Source organism: Atta cephalotes, assembly GCF_000143395.1.
Source record: "Atta cephalotes unplaced genomic scaffold scaffold00063, whole genome shotgun sequence".
Classification (NCBI taxonomy): Eukaryota; Metazoa; Arthropoda; class Insecta; order Hymenoptera; family Formicidae; genus Atta; species Atta cephalotes.
In genome coordinates, this window is record NW_012130127.1 from 321,121 (window position 1) to 335,500 (window position 14,380).

Genomic DNA, 14,380 nt, shown 5'->3' on the forward strand with positions numbered 1-14,380 from the left:
ATATATATATATATATATATATATATATATAGTATATACAAATTCACTTAGAATTATTTAAGCATTAAAAAATCTAGCTTTAATCGTTAAGATTCTTCATTTCCTTGATTGTTTGTACGGTAATAAAAAGATTCTTATTGTTTCTCATATTTTCTCAACTTCCACCAATTTTTCATAAATTTTTTCATAATTCCAATTTTTTTTATTAAACATTAACGTTTGCTAATAAAATAAATATTGTTATTCATCATTTTGCAAGTATCTTTAATAATAATAAAAGTTTTATCAAAATTGATGTGTAAATGTTGAATAGTGTTCCTTGTTGATATTCTTTTATATTTTTAAATTTTGTAAAATAATATTAGAAATATACATATATTTAAATATTACTGAATTTTGTAAAACTTCACACAAAAATATTATTAGGCAAGACCGGCCTTGACTGACTATGGCCCTCTTCATTCATTCATATTTTATGTTAAAATTTTGTTACTAATTACAATATATTTCATTTTCTTATCAATAATTCTTTTCCAAATTTTATTAATAATTACATTTATCTTCATATATCGAAAATATAAAAGTACATCTCCTATTTTTGATATTTATTTAAAAACTAAAAAATGTTAAGAAGAAATTAAAAATCAAATAAAAAAATTTGCCATCTAAATTTTAGTCTGAGTAATCAGTATATGATTATAAATAAAATGTCAAAGGCAAAATGCTTGTCAATATACAAAATATAAAAATTGGTCACGTACAATATCTTTTCGTACTACGACAAACGGAAATTTCATTTTAACTTTCTTGCAATTTTAATGTAGATTTTTCCATAAATTTGATAAATAATTTTTAGTAACATAAAAATAAGTCATAACACTTATTAAAAATAGATTTCTTTTTTGTATATATATCTCTCAAATAGAAAAAAATAAGATTATTTTTATATGGATAAGGCTGACGAAGTCTTTAAGTTTGATCATCTGCTGTTTCCCTATTAACATTTGTCTATCAACATTTCTTTGTTTGATATATCATATTTAATCATTTAACACAGTAATCTTTTTATATTCTCCGAATGTGTGCAGTCAATATTTTTTCTATCCTTATAGCACTTTTTAATACTCAAATTTTTTCTATTTTTAACGTTTTCTTTTACTGCTCTTCCATTACATCATTTATTGGCATGCATCATGTTTAGAATAAAAGGGTCATTATGCATGCGTAAAATATCAATTGCGCTCAATAATTATTTGTTTATCTGTAATATATACTGTTTTATTTCGGCAGAAAGTTTTAGGCTTATTTATTGTTTCTACTTAGAGATTTCTGTCCTTCTTAGAATGATGCAATATCACTATTTATTCACACTTCCCCATCTTGAGATTAAAAATTCAGGTTACTTCATTTTTATCACACTGAAATATTTTTTCCTACATATGAAAACGTACTTCGTGTTTGTTATTTTCTACCAGAGATGATAATATAATCTTATCATCAAAATTTTGATTGCATAATAAATGTAAATAATAAATCCATTTTCTCGATATTTGCGAACAATTTGCTTTTATACAATTTGATAAAACATTATTGATGTATATTATTTGTATATTTTTCTTATTCATGTCTTATATGCACGCTCTATTTTTATCATATTTATAAACAAAAACGAGAAAATTATTAATATGATCCATACAAGTTTCTCATTATGTAAGAATACAAGATGTTTTGTTGCGCATATAATATAATTTTGAGACAAATTTCTTATTAATGATAAATTTTTAATAGCGATTCTTGTATTGGCTTATACATTTTGAATTAATTTTCTAATTTGTCATCGATTACGCATCTCTGGAACAAAACATCTTGTATTCTTACATTATATTCCTTACAACGTAAATAAAACAAGTAATACATGAAAATGTTAAAATATACAAATAATAAATTTTAAATTAAAATAATTGCTATAATAAACTATACTTTTTTTCTTAAAAATACTATATATATATATTATATGTATAATATCTTTTTTTTTTATAAAAAATATGAAATTGTATCACGTAATGTTTTAAAACGTGAAGTTTTATTTAAGAAAAAGACGAAATTGCATTTTGCAGCTACATGTATGCATGCATATTAAAGAATAATAGTGACGTACAAGTTAAGGTAGCTAAAATCATTTAATTTTCTCTTTTCTTTCATAGCTGTTTTAGCGATATAATCCATTAGATTTTTGAAAGACATTCATTATATGCGTAAAATAAATTAAATACGTACTAATGTATATTGTCGCTACAACGATTGTCATCTGCACATGTCTGCATGAAAAATATACATGCTTGTCAGATCTTTATAATTTGAATTATTTTTAAGTTGAGCTTCATCATATGTTACATATTTCTTTTTACAGTTATATTTTTAAAGCTAAATGTCAATAAATTTTAAATTCGTTTCTAATATATCTGTATATCGGTCTTCCAAATTTAGATAATTTTTAATAAAAATCTTAAAAATACAATACAGATAAAAACGTTAATCTCAGCTTGGTATGTACAAATATATACATGCGTTAAGTCATTTTAATTGAAATTATTTTAGTTTTTAAATAGTCAATTCCTTTTAATTACATCAATTTAGCACTTTGATTAACTTATAATTAAAATTTTAACAATAAATTTTATAAATAATTAATTTGCCAAAACAGTTACTTTAAGTGAAAAAATAAACATTATTTTAATGAAATAATTAATAAAAAACAAATTTCAAAAACAAATTCAAAATTACTTGATTCGTCACTCTTTGTCCTTTTAAGAATCTAGTATCTAATATAGTAAAAAGAAGAAAGAAATAATGTTACATTTCTTATGAACATGCTTATCGTAAACTACTTTATTTAATAAATCTTTTATGAAGAAAAATTAAAAAATTATAGAAATACACTAAAACCTCTTTGGATTCTTAATTAGTATTGTGACCATTACAATCCATTATCAAAAGAACATTTCGTTATTATTCAGATAAATTTATAGTTCAAGAAACAGATATTAGACAGAGAATCATTACGTAAGACGAAATCAAATCTTAATGAAATGACAGAACCGCGTCGACGGACAAGTGTCGAAACAGGGAAATGGCAGACGACGAAGTGTCCGTAAATCGTAAATTTAACCTAATGTCATACATAGACGGGACCTTGATTGTCATTGTCATCCAAGCTGATACGACTAGGATACGCGGGACCACCGCCGTCGTCAAAAAAACGCCTGAACGTAAATTCAAAGAAACCGTGAAACGGTTTTCCGTTATCCAGCAATTCGTCCGATTTGTTCGAGTCTGACGATTCAGAATTGCGCAGTTTATCAGGATCCACAGGATCAAAATTGCTCGTATCAGTTGGATATTCAATACGAGGTATATGCGGGGCCATTTGGCGCCGTAATCCCTTTTCGAAGTCGATACTCGCGAAGAATGGATGATTTTTCACCTCATTCGCGTTTTTACCTAAGCGACGATCAGCGCCAACACAAAGTTTCAAGATTAAATCCATACTTTCCGGTGAAAGATTTGCCTGTTTCGGTATATGAAGCGTTGTCTCCCAGTTAATGACCTGCATAGAAATAAAGAAAAAAAATTTTTATAATATATAAGAACTATTCCTTTAAGAAATCCTTTATCTTTGGAAAGAAGAATAATTTTATTTAAAACTTATGCAACAGATTTTAATAATTTTATAAATTTAATACACATATTGAATTATTTTCGGTAAAAATTAATATACATAGATATATTCATTAATTTCACAGTTATTCAAGCAAGATACTATAAAAAATCTAATGTGCAAAATATTTCGATTCTGGACGATCTGAAATAGAAATCCCAACAAATTTTCATTCATTTTATAAATTGTTAAAAAGCAAAGTCTTATAAGCGGAATAAAGTGAATAGAATCAATTCTAATATTTTTATTTCTTGCTCTGTTTGAGCAAGACTAAAAAGTTGTCAAAGAAATTTGTTGCTCTGTAAGTTTTCTTAAAAAATAAGTTTAGCTAGAGGAAGATTAAAGCTTGATTGTTCCACCTTTCGATAAACTTTAGCTCACTTTCAGCTCACAGTCTGAAAATATTTTATTATAGCGTTTTGAAAAGCTCTCGAAGTTAGCTACAAGAATATTTAATGAAAAATGGGGAGTTTTATTTAAAAATTCAACGTGACCTTGTTCTGACAACGCCACTTAACCGATAATATCATATTAATATGTATATCTCCCTTGAAGTCGAAAAACTTTTGTCTGAAACATTTTTTAAGAAAATACATATTTTTCAAAAAATTAGCCTGGTATCGCTCTGTTATACTTTATATATCTTAAATAGTTTTTTATTATATTATTTAACAATAATATTTATTACTATTCAAGAAATGTTTTAAATAAAACTTTTACATTTAAATTACTTCTATTCATTCACATCAATATTTTTGAAAAATTATTTTAATTTAAAAAAAATTTTTATTAATATAAATATAAAAAAATATAAGGGAGACCGGGACATCATGAGTATATGAGTGTCACAAAAATTCAAACTCTTAAAAGTACATCTAAATATAAAAATTTTTGTATCATTTTTTTTTAATAATTAAAGCATAATACATATTTTAAAATTTAATAGTAAATAAAAAATTTAATATTAAATAAAGTATATTTAATAAATATTTATTAGTTTTTAAGAAAAAAATAAAAATATATTTTTAAAGAAATGACCCGTAGTGTCCCATACCCCATACGGAGTATCATAAATTATACACAAAATATTGTAATAGGATTATGCAAGAAATAACGGTGACGAAAGTTGAAAAATATTTACAAGTAACTTACACATTCTTAGCATAGTTACTAATATAAGAAAAAATAAATAATAAATAATAAAATATAATTACAATTAATAATTATTAAATAATACAATAGAAAATTATAAGAAAACAAATGAGAAATAACCATTAATATAAGATAAAAAATTTATTACGATAAAATAAAATTAATTGCTTAGAAGTATAAACTGCCTTTTAGTACATATACTTTCTGTATCCGTGAATATTTAATATTCATGGATTCACTGTTCCGTGAATATTTAATATTTAATATTATGTATGACCCATGTACTCCAATTATACATTTAATATTAGGTTGCCCGGAAAGTTCGTGCCGATTTTTGGTAGGTGGCGTAAAGATAAGTCTGAATATATCAGAACGATTGAAAACAAATGACATGCGTACATATCGGTAAAAGACGGTACTTCAGACATATTTGGAAAAAAATTTGGTTGCGATACGTTAATTTTTGTCAGTTTTATACGTCTTTGAATATGGAAAAAAACAAAGTGCATTTTAGGCATTTAATGCTTTTTTTTTTACCGGAAAGACAAAAATGCCACACAAGCGGCAAACAAGATATGCGCTGTTTATGGCGAAAGTGCTGTAGCTGAAAGAACTGTGCGGAAGTGGTTTGCTAGGTTTAAAGCTGGTGATTTCAACCTTGAAGATCAAGAACGCCCGGGTAAACCCTCCACCACAGGTGAAGATCAGATTAAAACACTGATCGAGAATGACCCACGCTATACGACATGTAAATTAGCAGAAATGTTAAATGTCAAAATCCACCATCCACGAATATTTTGTGAAGCTTGGCTACATACCATGGTAAATCGTTTTTATGTTGGTTCCGATTTAACGGAGAAAAATCTGATGAATCGCATTTCCATTTGCGACTATAAACGCAACGAGAAGACATCATTTTTGAAGCAAGCCTACCTACCACTAGATAAAAAATATAGGTAACAGTGGTAGGTAACAGTAGAATTTAACAGGTAAGTTAAATTCTATTGAAAAGCATCGATCATTAATAATTTCATAGTGCAATAGTAATTTTTTAATTGCATAAAAATGTTTTAATATTGTTTTTTTAGTGAAACATAAATGCAAGCGCATCTTTTCTCATCTTACTACGTTATAAGTAATAATCTAACATTTATTTTTTATAACAACGAAATAACAGTTGTATTGTATCATAGTATTAATTTAAACATTCTAGATTATGTTAAACAATCGGTGCTCCGATTTCCCCTACAGAGTTCACGGATTAAACCGCCAAACTTAAAATGTGAATGCAGGATATCTCAAAACAAATAAAAATTTCCCTCTGGACGTATGCTCGCAAACGCTTTGTTCGAGATATTTACTTCTGAAATCATATAAAACTGTAGAAATAAATAATTAAAATATCTCTTGTTTTTATTTTGAAGCTCGAAAGTCATTGATAGGCTTTTGTTCGTAGTTCATAGCTATTAGTTTGTTGAATGCTTTTGTAGAATAAACTTATAATCATGCCTCGTTACATATTCTAATAGTGAATATACCGATATGGTATATCGATATTTATATGGGTTTTGTGATGAAAATCACAAGCTAATGCTGCTCGTCGTGAATGCGCCGCGGGATTTCCGCGGAACAGAAGATTGCCGGATAAATCAATATTCCCTTAAACATTTCAACGATTGAAGGAAACTGGATCATTTAATATGATTCCCCGGGCTGATGGAGTTTTTGCACCACTGCAAAATGAAAGGACAGCCATCATATTGTAGCATTTCGAGCAAAACCCATCAACAAATACCCGAAGATCTGGTTCTGCGTTAGGAATTTCCCACTCACAATCATATGGAAAACACTTTCAGCCGATGGACATCATCCATATCACGTTTTCAACGTGCCCAGTATTTATTACTGACTGATATGCCACGCAGGAGAGCATTTTGCGATTGGTTTTTAAACCAAATAGATAATGATTCACAATTTTCACAAAACATTTTGTAGACAGATGAAGTGATATATAGTCAAGATAATCAAAGAAATACTCATGTTTGATCACATGAGAATCGAGTAATCCATAAACAACACAGTTTTCAATGTAATATATGGTTGGAATAATGTAGGAATAATTGGCAATATTTTAATTAGACTCCATTTTCTACTAGGTCGCTTAAATGCGAATGGATTTCCCTCATTTTTAAACAATGAATTTCATGAACTTTTGAAAAACATTCCTTTGAATATGAGAATGAATTCCTGATTTCAATTGGATTCTGTTCACTATGCACAGAGTTGGGCAAAAGTGTAATTCAATTAACAATTACAAATTGCAATGTAATTCAATTATTCTTAATTTAATTAGTAATTATATTTCGTAATTAATTGAATTAAGAATTAAATTGCAATTTGTAATTGTTAATTAAATTACAGTTTTGCGCCAAGATGAATCGATCATCAGATCTGGCTGCTGCTATCAGGACGTTTCAAAATTTGACTGTCAACTTCGAGTATCTTTTATCTTTATTCAATATTCGATGACAAGGATAAAATGATACTTGAAGTGAGAGTTAAATTTTGGAATGCAACCCAGTGTGATTGACAGGGTCATACAGCATGTGAGTGCAAGTTTCTTGCCTGCTACTCTAAATGTGCGGCGACCAACAAGCTATCCCAACATCGCATCGGTGTTGCTAAATGAACAGCAGGTAAGAAGAAGAAGGAAGGAAAGACAGCCAAGGGAGATCAACCCAGTGAGCCGTCGACTGCCTCTTCTCCATAGTTAATCACAATTAGTCTCGCGGGCGCCGGCCTCAAGTGCTGACGGGGAAATTCCCGTCCAGTCAGGAACGGACACGACGCCTGCTGGAAAGCCCTCGAAGGACTCCCATATAGAAGTATGTCTGGAGGAACTATCTAAGCCATAACCAAGATGGCGGCAGGGTTTCTCCAAGCGAACCTGAATCATTGTCCGTCGGGGTAGAACCTGTTCCTGCACTGTTCGAGAGTGATTCGGGACTGAGGATCATTATCAACCCCTACACGCAAAGAAAAGACTTAGTAATATCAACTAAATATCAGTTGCTGATTCAAACTTCGCTGTTATTGATAAAAGGTGGCTGTTGAAGATAAAATATATTTGCTGCCGACATTCAATTTTATTAATTAAAATTAAAAGCATGCTTAACATGAGCAACTAAGTAAGTGGCAATTATTCGTCACTATCTAAGCCGTGTAATTAAACATTCCATTCATAATTGCTTCTGGGACGCTATCGGTTGCCATTTTATTCTAGCAAAAAATATTTTTCGCTGCAGCACCTAAATTTTAGCAGTTAATAAATTGAGCTTTGACAGCAACGACATTATCTGTCCCTATAAGGACAGATTTTAACTATCACAGTTCTATTTTAGCTTGACTTTTCTTTGCGTATCCTCGCGGATAATCTGCGCTGGGCGAGTGATGCGGAAGAGTCGATTAGTCATAGTACGGAGACCAACATCTGATTCTCCCTCCATCTCGCCTGTGAAGAGGATGAAATTCTTCGTGATAATTAAAGTCACTAAATTTACAAAGTACTGCATACTTGTATCCATTTTGATACGAAACGCGGCAATTTCGAATTTATGCATTTGTATATACGCACTTTATTTGGGAAAATGAAACCGTCAAGTATGTAAATCAATGTTTTTAAATTGTAATTAGTTTATTCATAAACAAAAAATATATGAATATTAAATTTATGTGTTTTTTAGTTTAATACGGATTTATTTGTTGTAGAAGTTTAGTGCATAAAAAGTACACAAAAGGACATATAAGTACAGTTTAAAAGATGACTCACCAATCATCATGCTTGAAATTATGTACTATGTGCACTTCCACCATTTTGACGCGACATTTTAAAATCAATTGCGATACTTTATAAATCTAGTAACTTTAGTGATGATTGAGTGGGGAGCCATCTGTGTCCAGCGGCCCTATTCTTAAAAAGTATCGCATACGAAAAACTAAAGAAATTCTATAGTATATGTAACGCATATAACATTTCCCTATTTTTCATATGGTCTTGGCGGATCTTCTCCTCTCCACAGATCTATTAATATTTAGACTTGCCGAAACGTATCAGTAGATCCAGGCTGTCTCCGTATGCGGGAAAACACCTCATCCCGTGGACCGTAGATGCAATGAAGAAGATGGCGCAATAGCCTGTTCTTTGAAGTTTAGCACGAACGCCTGTCAGGTCCATGATACATCGAAAACCGAATTGTACAGACCATCCACTTTTGTGGGCGGACAGAGGTTAGAGGAGGCTAGGAGTACTTGTGTCGTTATAGGCAAGGAGCCAATCACACAATGCCACCACTGCGCCACCGGAACTCCGCACACATATTCTCGAAGTGTGTCCTGCGTAGGACGCAGAGCGTAGGATCCTGGGATGGTGGGAGAGGACTCCCAACATTGGTTCGGGCAATGCTGGACAGCGAGGAATTCTCATCGAGGATCATCATCTCCTTCTTCTGCGAACATGTTGTTCCGGAAGTATAAGGAGAGAAAGAAGGAACGAGCAAAGCCCGAGTAAGGAAGAAGGGTGAGGCGTTTGCGGCAAGACCTGAGCCACTTGAGTTTCTGCGTCTGACGTGAGTGACCCCTCTTCCTTAGCACAGACCCCGATCGCGATACCGCCAGCAACGGTGACAGCGGCCGCAGGTCTGAGGAAACGAAGCCAAGCCCCCTTCATTCGATCTTCAACCTCGAACAGAAGAATAGGAGAGATAAGTCTTCTTCCGAATTCGGAAGGGACCCATGCCCTCCTTTATAGGGAAGTGAGTCTAGCAGGTGACAGTTACTCGCCGGACGAGGGGGTTGGAGGCCGAGCGAGAACCCAGCTTCCAGCTCTACTTCTTCCTCACAATACCGAGTGGAGGTGAGGCGAGGGATGTCTCCTCCTCGCCTGTTAGGAAACTTGGCCCGTCAGAGCGACTTTTTGTTCGTTGAGGATCGCCGGGGACAGGATCAATCGTGGTCGATAGGCTTGGAGGCGAAGAATGTTGCACGCGTGCCCAGGGTGTACCCAAAACAGGTAATAAAGGACATCAGTAAGGGTTTTAATGGATGCGAGTCTCACATAACACTCGGTCTGCTTCTCGCAGACCAAGGGTATGGTATTTCCTCCGTTTTCCAAAAAAAAATCGAAAAGTCCTCTTGCAATTTTCGCAATAATTAACAATCAATTATTAAAAATTACCGAATATTAGTTCTCAACAATTTTTTACTCAAATATTATCAACTTTACAGAAAAAACAATAAAAAATAAAAATTGTTTAATTTCTTCTCATAGAGCTCTAAAAATTTTTTCAGAATTTTTACAACTTCTTTATACTGCATTTTTTTATTGACAATCACTTTTACTGACATGAGAAATGCGGTACTAAAAAATTCTTAAAAAATTCTCAGAACTCTTTGAGAAGAAAATTAACAATTTTTGTCACTTGGTTTTTCTGTAAAGTTGATAGTACTCGAATAAAAAATTACTGAAAATCAATATTCGGTGATTTTTAGTAATTAATATCTTGTTAACTATTGCGAAAATTGTTACAACTGCTACGTGAACATTCCAGCCCAGGTGAGGCAGTTGGGAGCAAAACGATGTGACATATTGATGATGTAATTAGAGGTACTAAGCAGAGAAATATTTTGTAAACGTCAAATAAACGTCAAATGGACCAATCATGTTAGTGTTACAAATACTCTGTAGCGTTTAAAGTTCTAAGTGAACCGCAGCCAATAAGAAATAGAAATAATGGCCATAACAGTCAAAGCTAGATTTTTAATGCTTAAATAATTCAATCCGAATTACCGTATACTATACAGGGTGTTTAGAAAGTAATGATAAATCTTTCGCATAAGAGCAGAATGGACTAAACTGAGAAGAAAAATCCTCTACCATTTTATGGTAATTTTCACAATGGTTAACGAGTTATTATATATAACTTATGAAAATAGCCAAATTCGCCCAGCCCACCGCCAAATGCAAGCGCGCGAGATACAAGATAAGGACTGTCCAGCACGGTGAGGTGCGCATTCGCTGTTGCTAGGCACGTAATGTCTAGCGATGGCAATTGCTGCTTATAAACAATGTACAATGAGGAGCAAAAATGAGTTTGTGTAATACATACATATGTTGGCGCGCTTATAACAACATATGTATTGTATGTATTACACCGAAGTACAAGCTCATTTTTATTCCTCATTGTACATGCATATATAATATGTATATAATAAAACGAACTCTTAAGGAGATATATCAATCGAGCGTAAACGTTTTATAAGAAACAAAGTATTGACTCGATCTGTGTGCATTCTGTGTCAGTAGAGAAAATATTTGATATCTAAATTAAATTTCTAAGAAAAATGAAAGTTTAATAAATATTTATTATATTTATTTGAAACTATAATCCATCGAAATGGAAGATTCTCTTTTTTCTCAAACTGCAAATGAAGTCATCGAATGTTTACAAGGTTTAATTTTGTGTGCATAGGTGTGTGTATGGGTGTGCATGTGTGAATGAGAGAAAGAGAAATGCGATCGCATATGCATGCTCACGCGTAGCTATGATCGTCTGATCGCAACGAGAGGTCCCCGTATCGTCTGCGTCGAACAATGAGTTACGCCGCCCCAGGCTATCTTCTCTAAGCCCGTCATTTGCTAACTATTTCTTATTATAATTTTAAAATTAAACTTCGGACAAAATTTTGACAAAGAAAAAATCGCCCTAAAATTAAGCCAGGAATACGACATTTAAGGACAAACGTTTATCCTGTATATGCATTTACATATATAGTAGTGTATAGTAGTATAGAGTAGTATATAATAATTCAAATTGAATTATTTAAGCATTGAGATCTAGCTTTGACCATTATTATTTATCTTTTTTTTATTGTTGAGTTTTCAAATATACAGTAAGATAATGATAAAATCTTAAAAAGTATAGCATTAACGATATTGTTCGATTTTGATACAGCATATAATATTAGATTGGAAAAAATCTTTTTACAAATATAAAATATAGATACAAACATAAAATAAAGATAATATAAATATATAAAAAGATAAAACCTGAATTTATTAAGAAAATTAAGTAATAAATAAAACCGAAAAGAAAAGAAATATTCAAGTCACATGCAGAATCTTTTTCGTTATTACCTATATTTAAAATATTCATATATAAAAAAAATTAATCATAGACGTTTCGGTCAAAATTATACTTCAACTATAAATAAATTTATTGTATTTATTATTAAATATAATAGTATACTTATTACTCAATATGATAATAATGTATTTATTATTCAATAAAAGCACTAAGCTAAAAATGTGAAGCAATATAGAGAAAGGCTTCTTCTAAAATTCTAAAAAAGCTATTCTAAAAAAGAAAATAAAAGAGAAATGAATATCGTTAGAAGTAGAAGATCAAAATTTTATGCATATTTTGCTCTTGTATAAAAAAACTATTTCGATATTTAAAAATATAATGAATAGAATATGATAATGAAGAATAAAAATGTGTGGTTGCCAATACGAAATTCTTGATTTAAATATAACAATTACGAAGATGGAGTGTCATAGCATAAAACGTTAAACTAGATAACACAGATCCAGAATAAAACGCTGATGGATATTCAACCATCTGAAAACCTGAAACAATGGTGACAAATGATCGAATTTGGCACCAAATGCGAATTGAAGATATGAGATATGAGTTTTAAATGTACTGAATCAGATTTCACATGCGACCAGACAAGTTCAGTCTGTAAATGATATCGATATAATCAAACAAAAAAAGAACAAGAAGTTATATATACAGAATGTCCCTTAAAGATCGTAACATGCTTAAAGGATACCTCCTGAGATTATTTTAGGAAATTCTAATATCAAAATATCAATGCTATAATAGAATTAAAATCATTTAAAATCAGCGAATCCCTTAAAATTGCGCATTCAAATGTAATAAATATTAAGAGAAAACTAATTGTTATCTCTTATTAATATTGATAAAAATTATGCATGCGAAGATAAAATTGACATAGCTCATTAATTATTAATATTCATTAATATTCATTATATTAAAAAATTATTATAGCCTTAATATTTTGATTAGGATTTTCCTCTCAAAATTATGTAGAATCTAAAGCATTGTTGATCTTTATGGAACTTTGTATTAGCATTCTGCTAATTTTATTTTCCTTTAGTGGAACATTATTTTTAGTGGAACATTATTTTTTAAGAAAAACTTACAGAGCAATAATTTTTTTTTCTTTGATAACTTGATGACTTGACTTTTAGCAACAAATAAATAAATAAAAATATTAATTAGATTTGATTCTGCTCATTTTATTCGACTAACATATAAGACATAGTATAAGCAGAAAAGCCTCAGAAAAGAAGAAAAAGTAACAAAATGACATCAGTTTAAAATTAAAAAATCGATTTTTCAGATAAAAATTAATTTTTAACAGATTAAAAAATTTTAATATTTGAAATTTCAAAGAAATCGAATTTCTATAATATTATTATATCTATATTTCTATATCTCTTTTCATAAATAAATTTTTTTTAAAGGATCCCGCACAAATTTTATAGAAAATCAAATTGCTTTAAATTTTAATATTTTGTAGCTTATGTCAAGTTGATTAAAATTCATTACGGGCACAAATCTCCAAATGTCTTTCCAACCTCTTAATTTTTGCTCTAAGTTCTTCAAAAAGTCTTTATATTTTATATGAAAAAGAATCAAAATAAATCTTTTTCTATTACACTTGTACATGTTCGATATGTTAATGATTTTAAATAATAAGAATCTTATTTTAGATCGTATATGTGAGACACAATCGATAAACTAGAAGCCTATATTTAATATATAAATTCACATAGAAATGATTTAAGAAGCATTAAAGATCCAGTTTCGACTGGTTCTTTAGAGTTCTAATTTATTGATTGTGTTCTTACATGTACGGTCTAAAATAAAATTGTTTATATTACGTCGCCTGAAAACGTTGGTTCCTTATATATAGCGATTATTGCAAAAAATATTACTAAGGTAGTCAAACACTTAGAACACTCATACGGAACACAAGAGATCCGAGTTCGACTCCCGATAATATTTTTCTCGATAATATTTTTCGTAATAAATTTATTTAGTTTAGTTTTTCAGTACATTAACATCTTTTTAATAGAATGTCAGATTGAGCATCAAATTATTAAATTATTTAATTTATTTTATTTAATTTGATTTTAGCCCTCGTTTTGTGCCAGTTTCAGAATTATTCGGAACGAATAATTGGACAATGTAATAGGCGCCTCATTCCTATGAGATACTTGATTTACACAAGACTCTTTATTTCTCATAAACATTGCTTGATTTCCATGAGTCTCCTTGCCTTTTTTGGAAATTCTAATATGCTTCTTGAAAATTAGAAAATAAAGTAAAGTTTTTTTTTAAGGATGTTTATGCCTAATATTTT

At 30.2% G+C, this 14,380-nt stretch overlaps 1 protein-coding gene across 1 annotated transcript in view; it reads right to left on the reverse strand.

The window, feature by feature from the left end:
• Positions 1–3,175: 3,175 nt before the first annotated feature.
• LOC105623708 (serine/threonine-protein kinase Warts) overlaps positions 3,176–14,380 on the reverse strand; it is a 20,054-nt gene continuing 8,849 nt past the window's right edge. The window contains exon 4 of the mRNA XM_012205091.1: positions 3,176–3,607. Within this exon, the coding sequence (XP_012060481.1) occupies positions 3,176–3,607 (432 nt within the window). The remainder of the gene's footprint in view (positions 3,608–14,380) is intronic.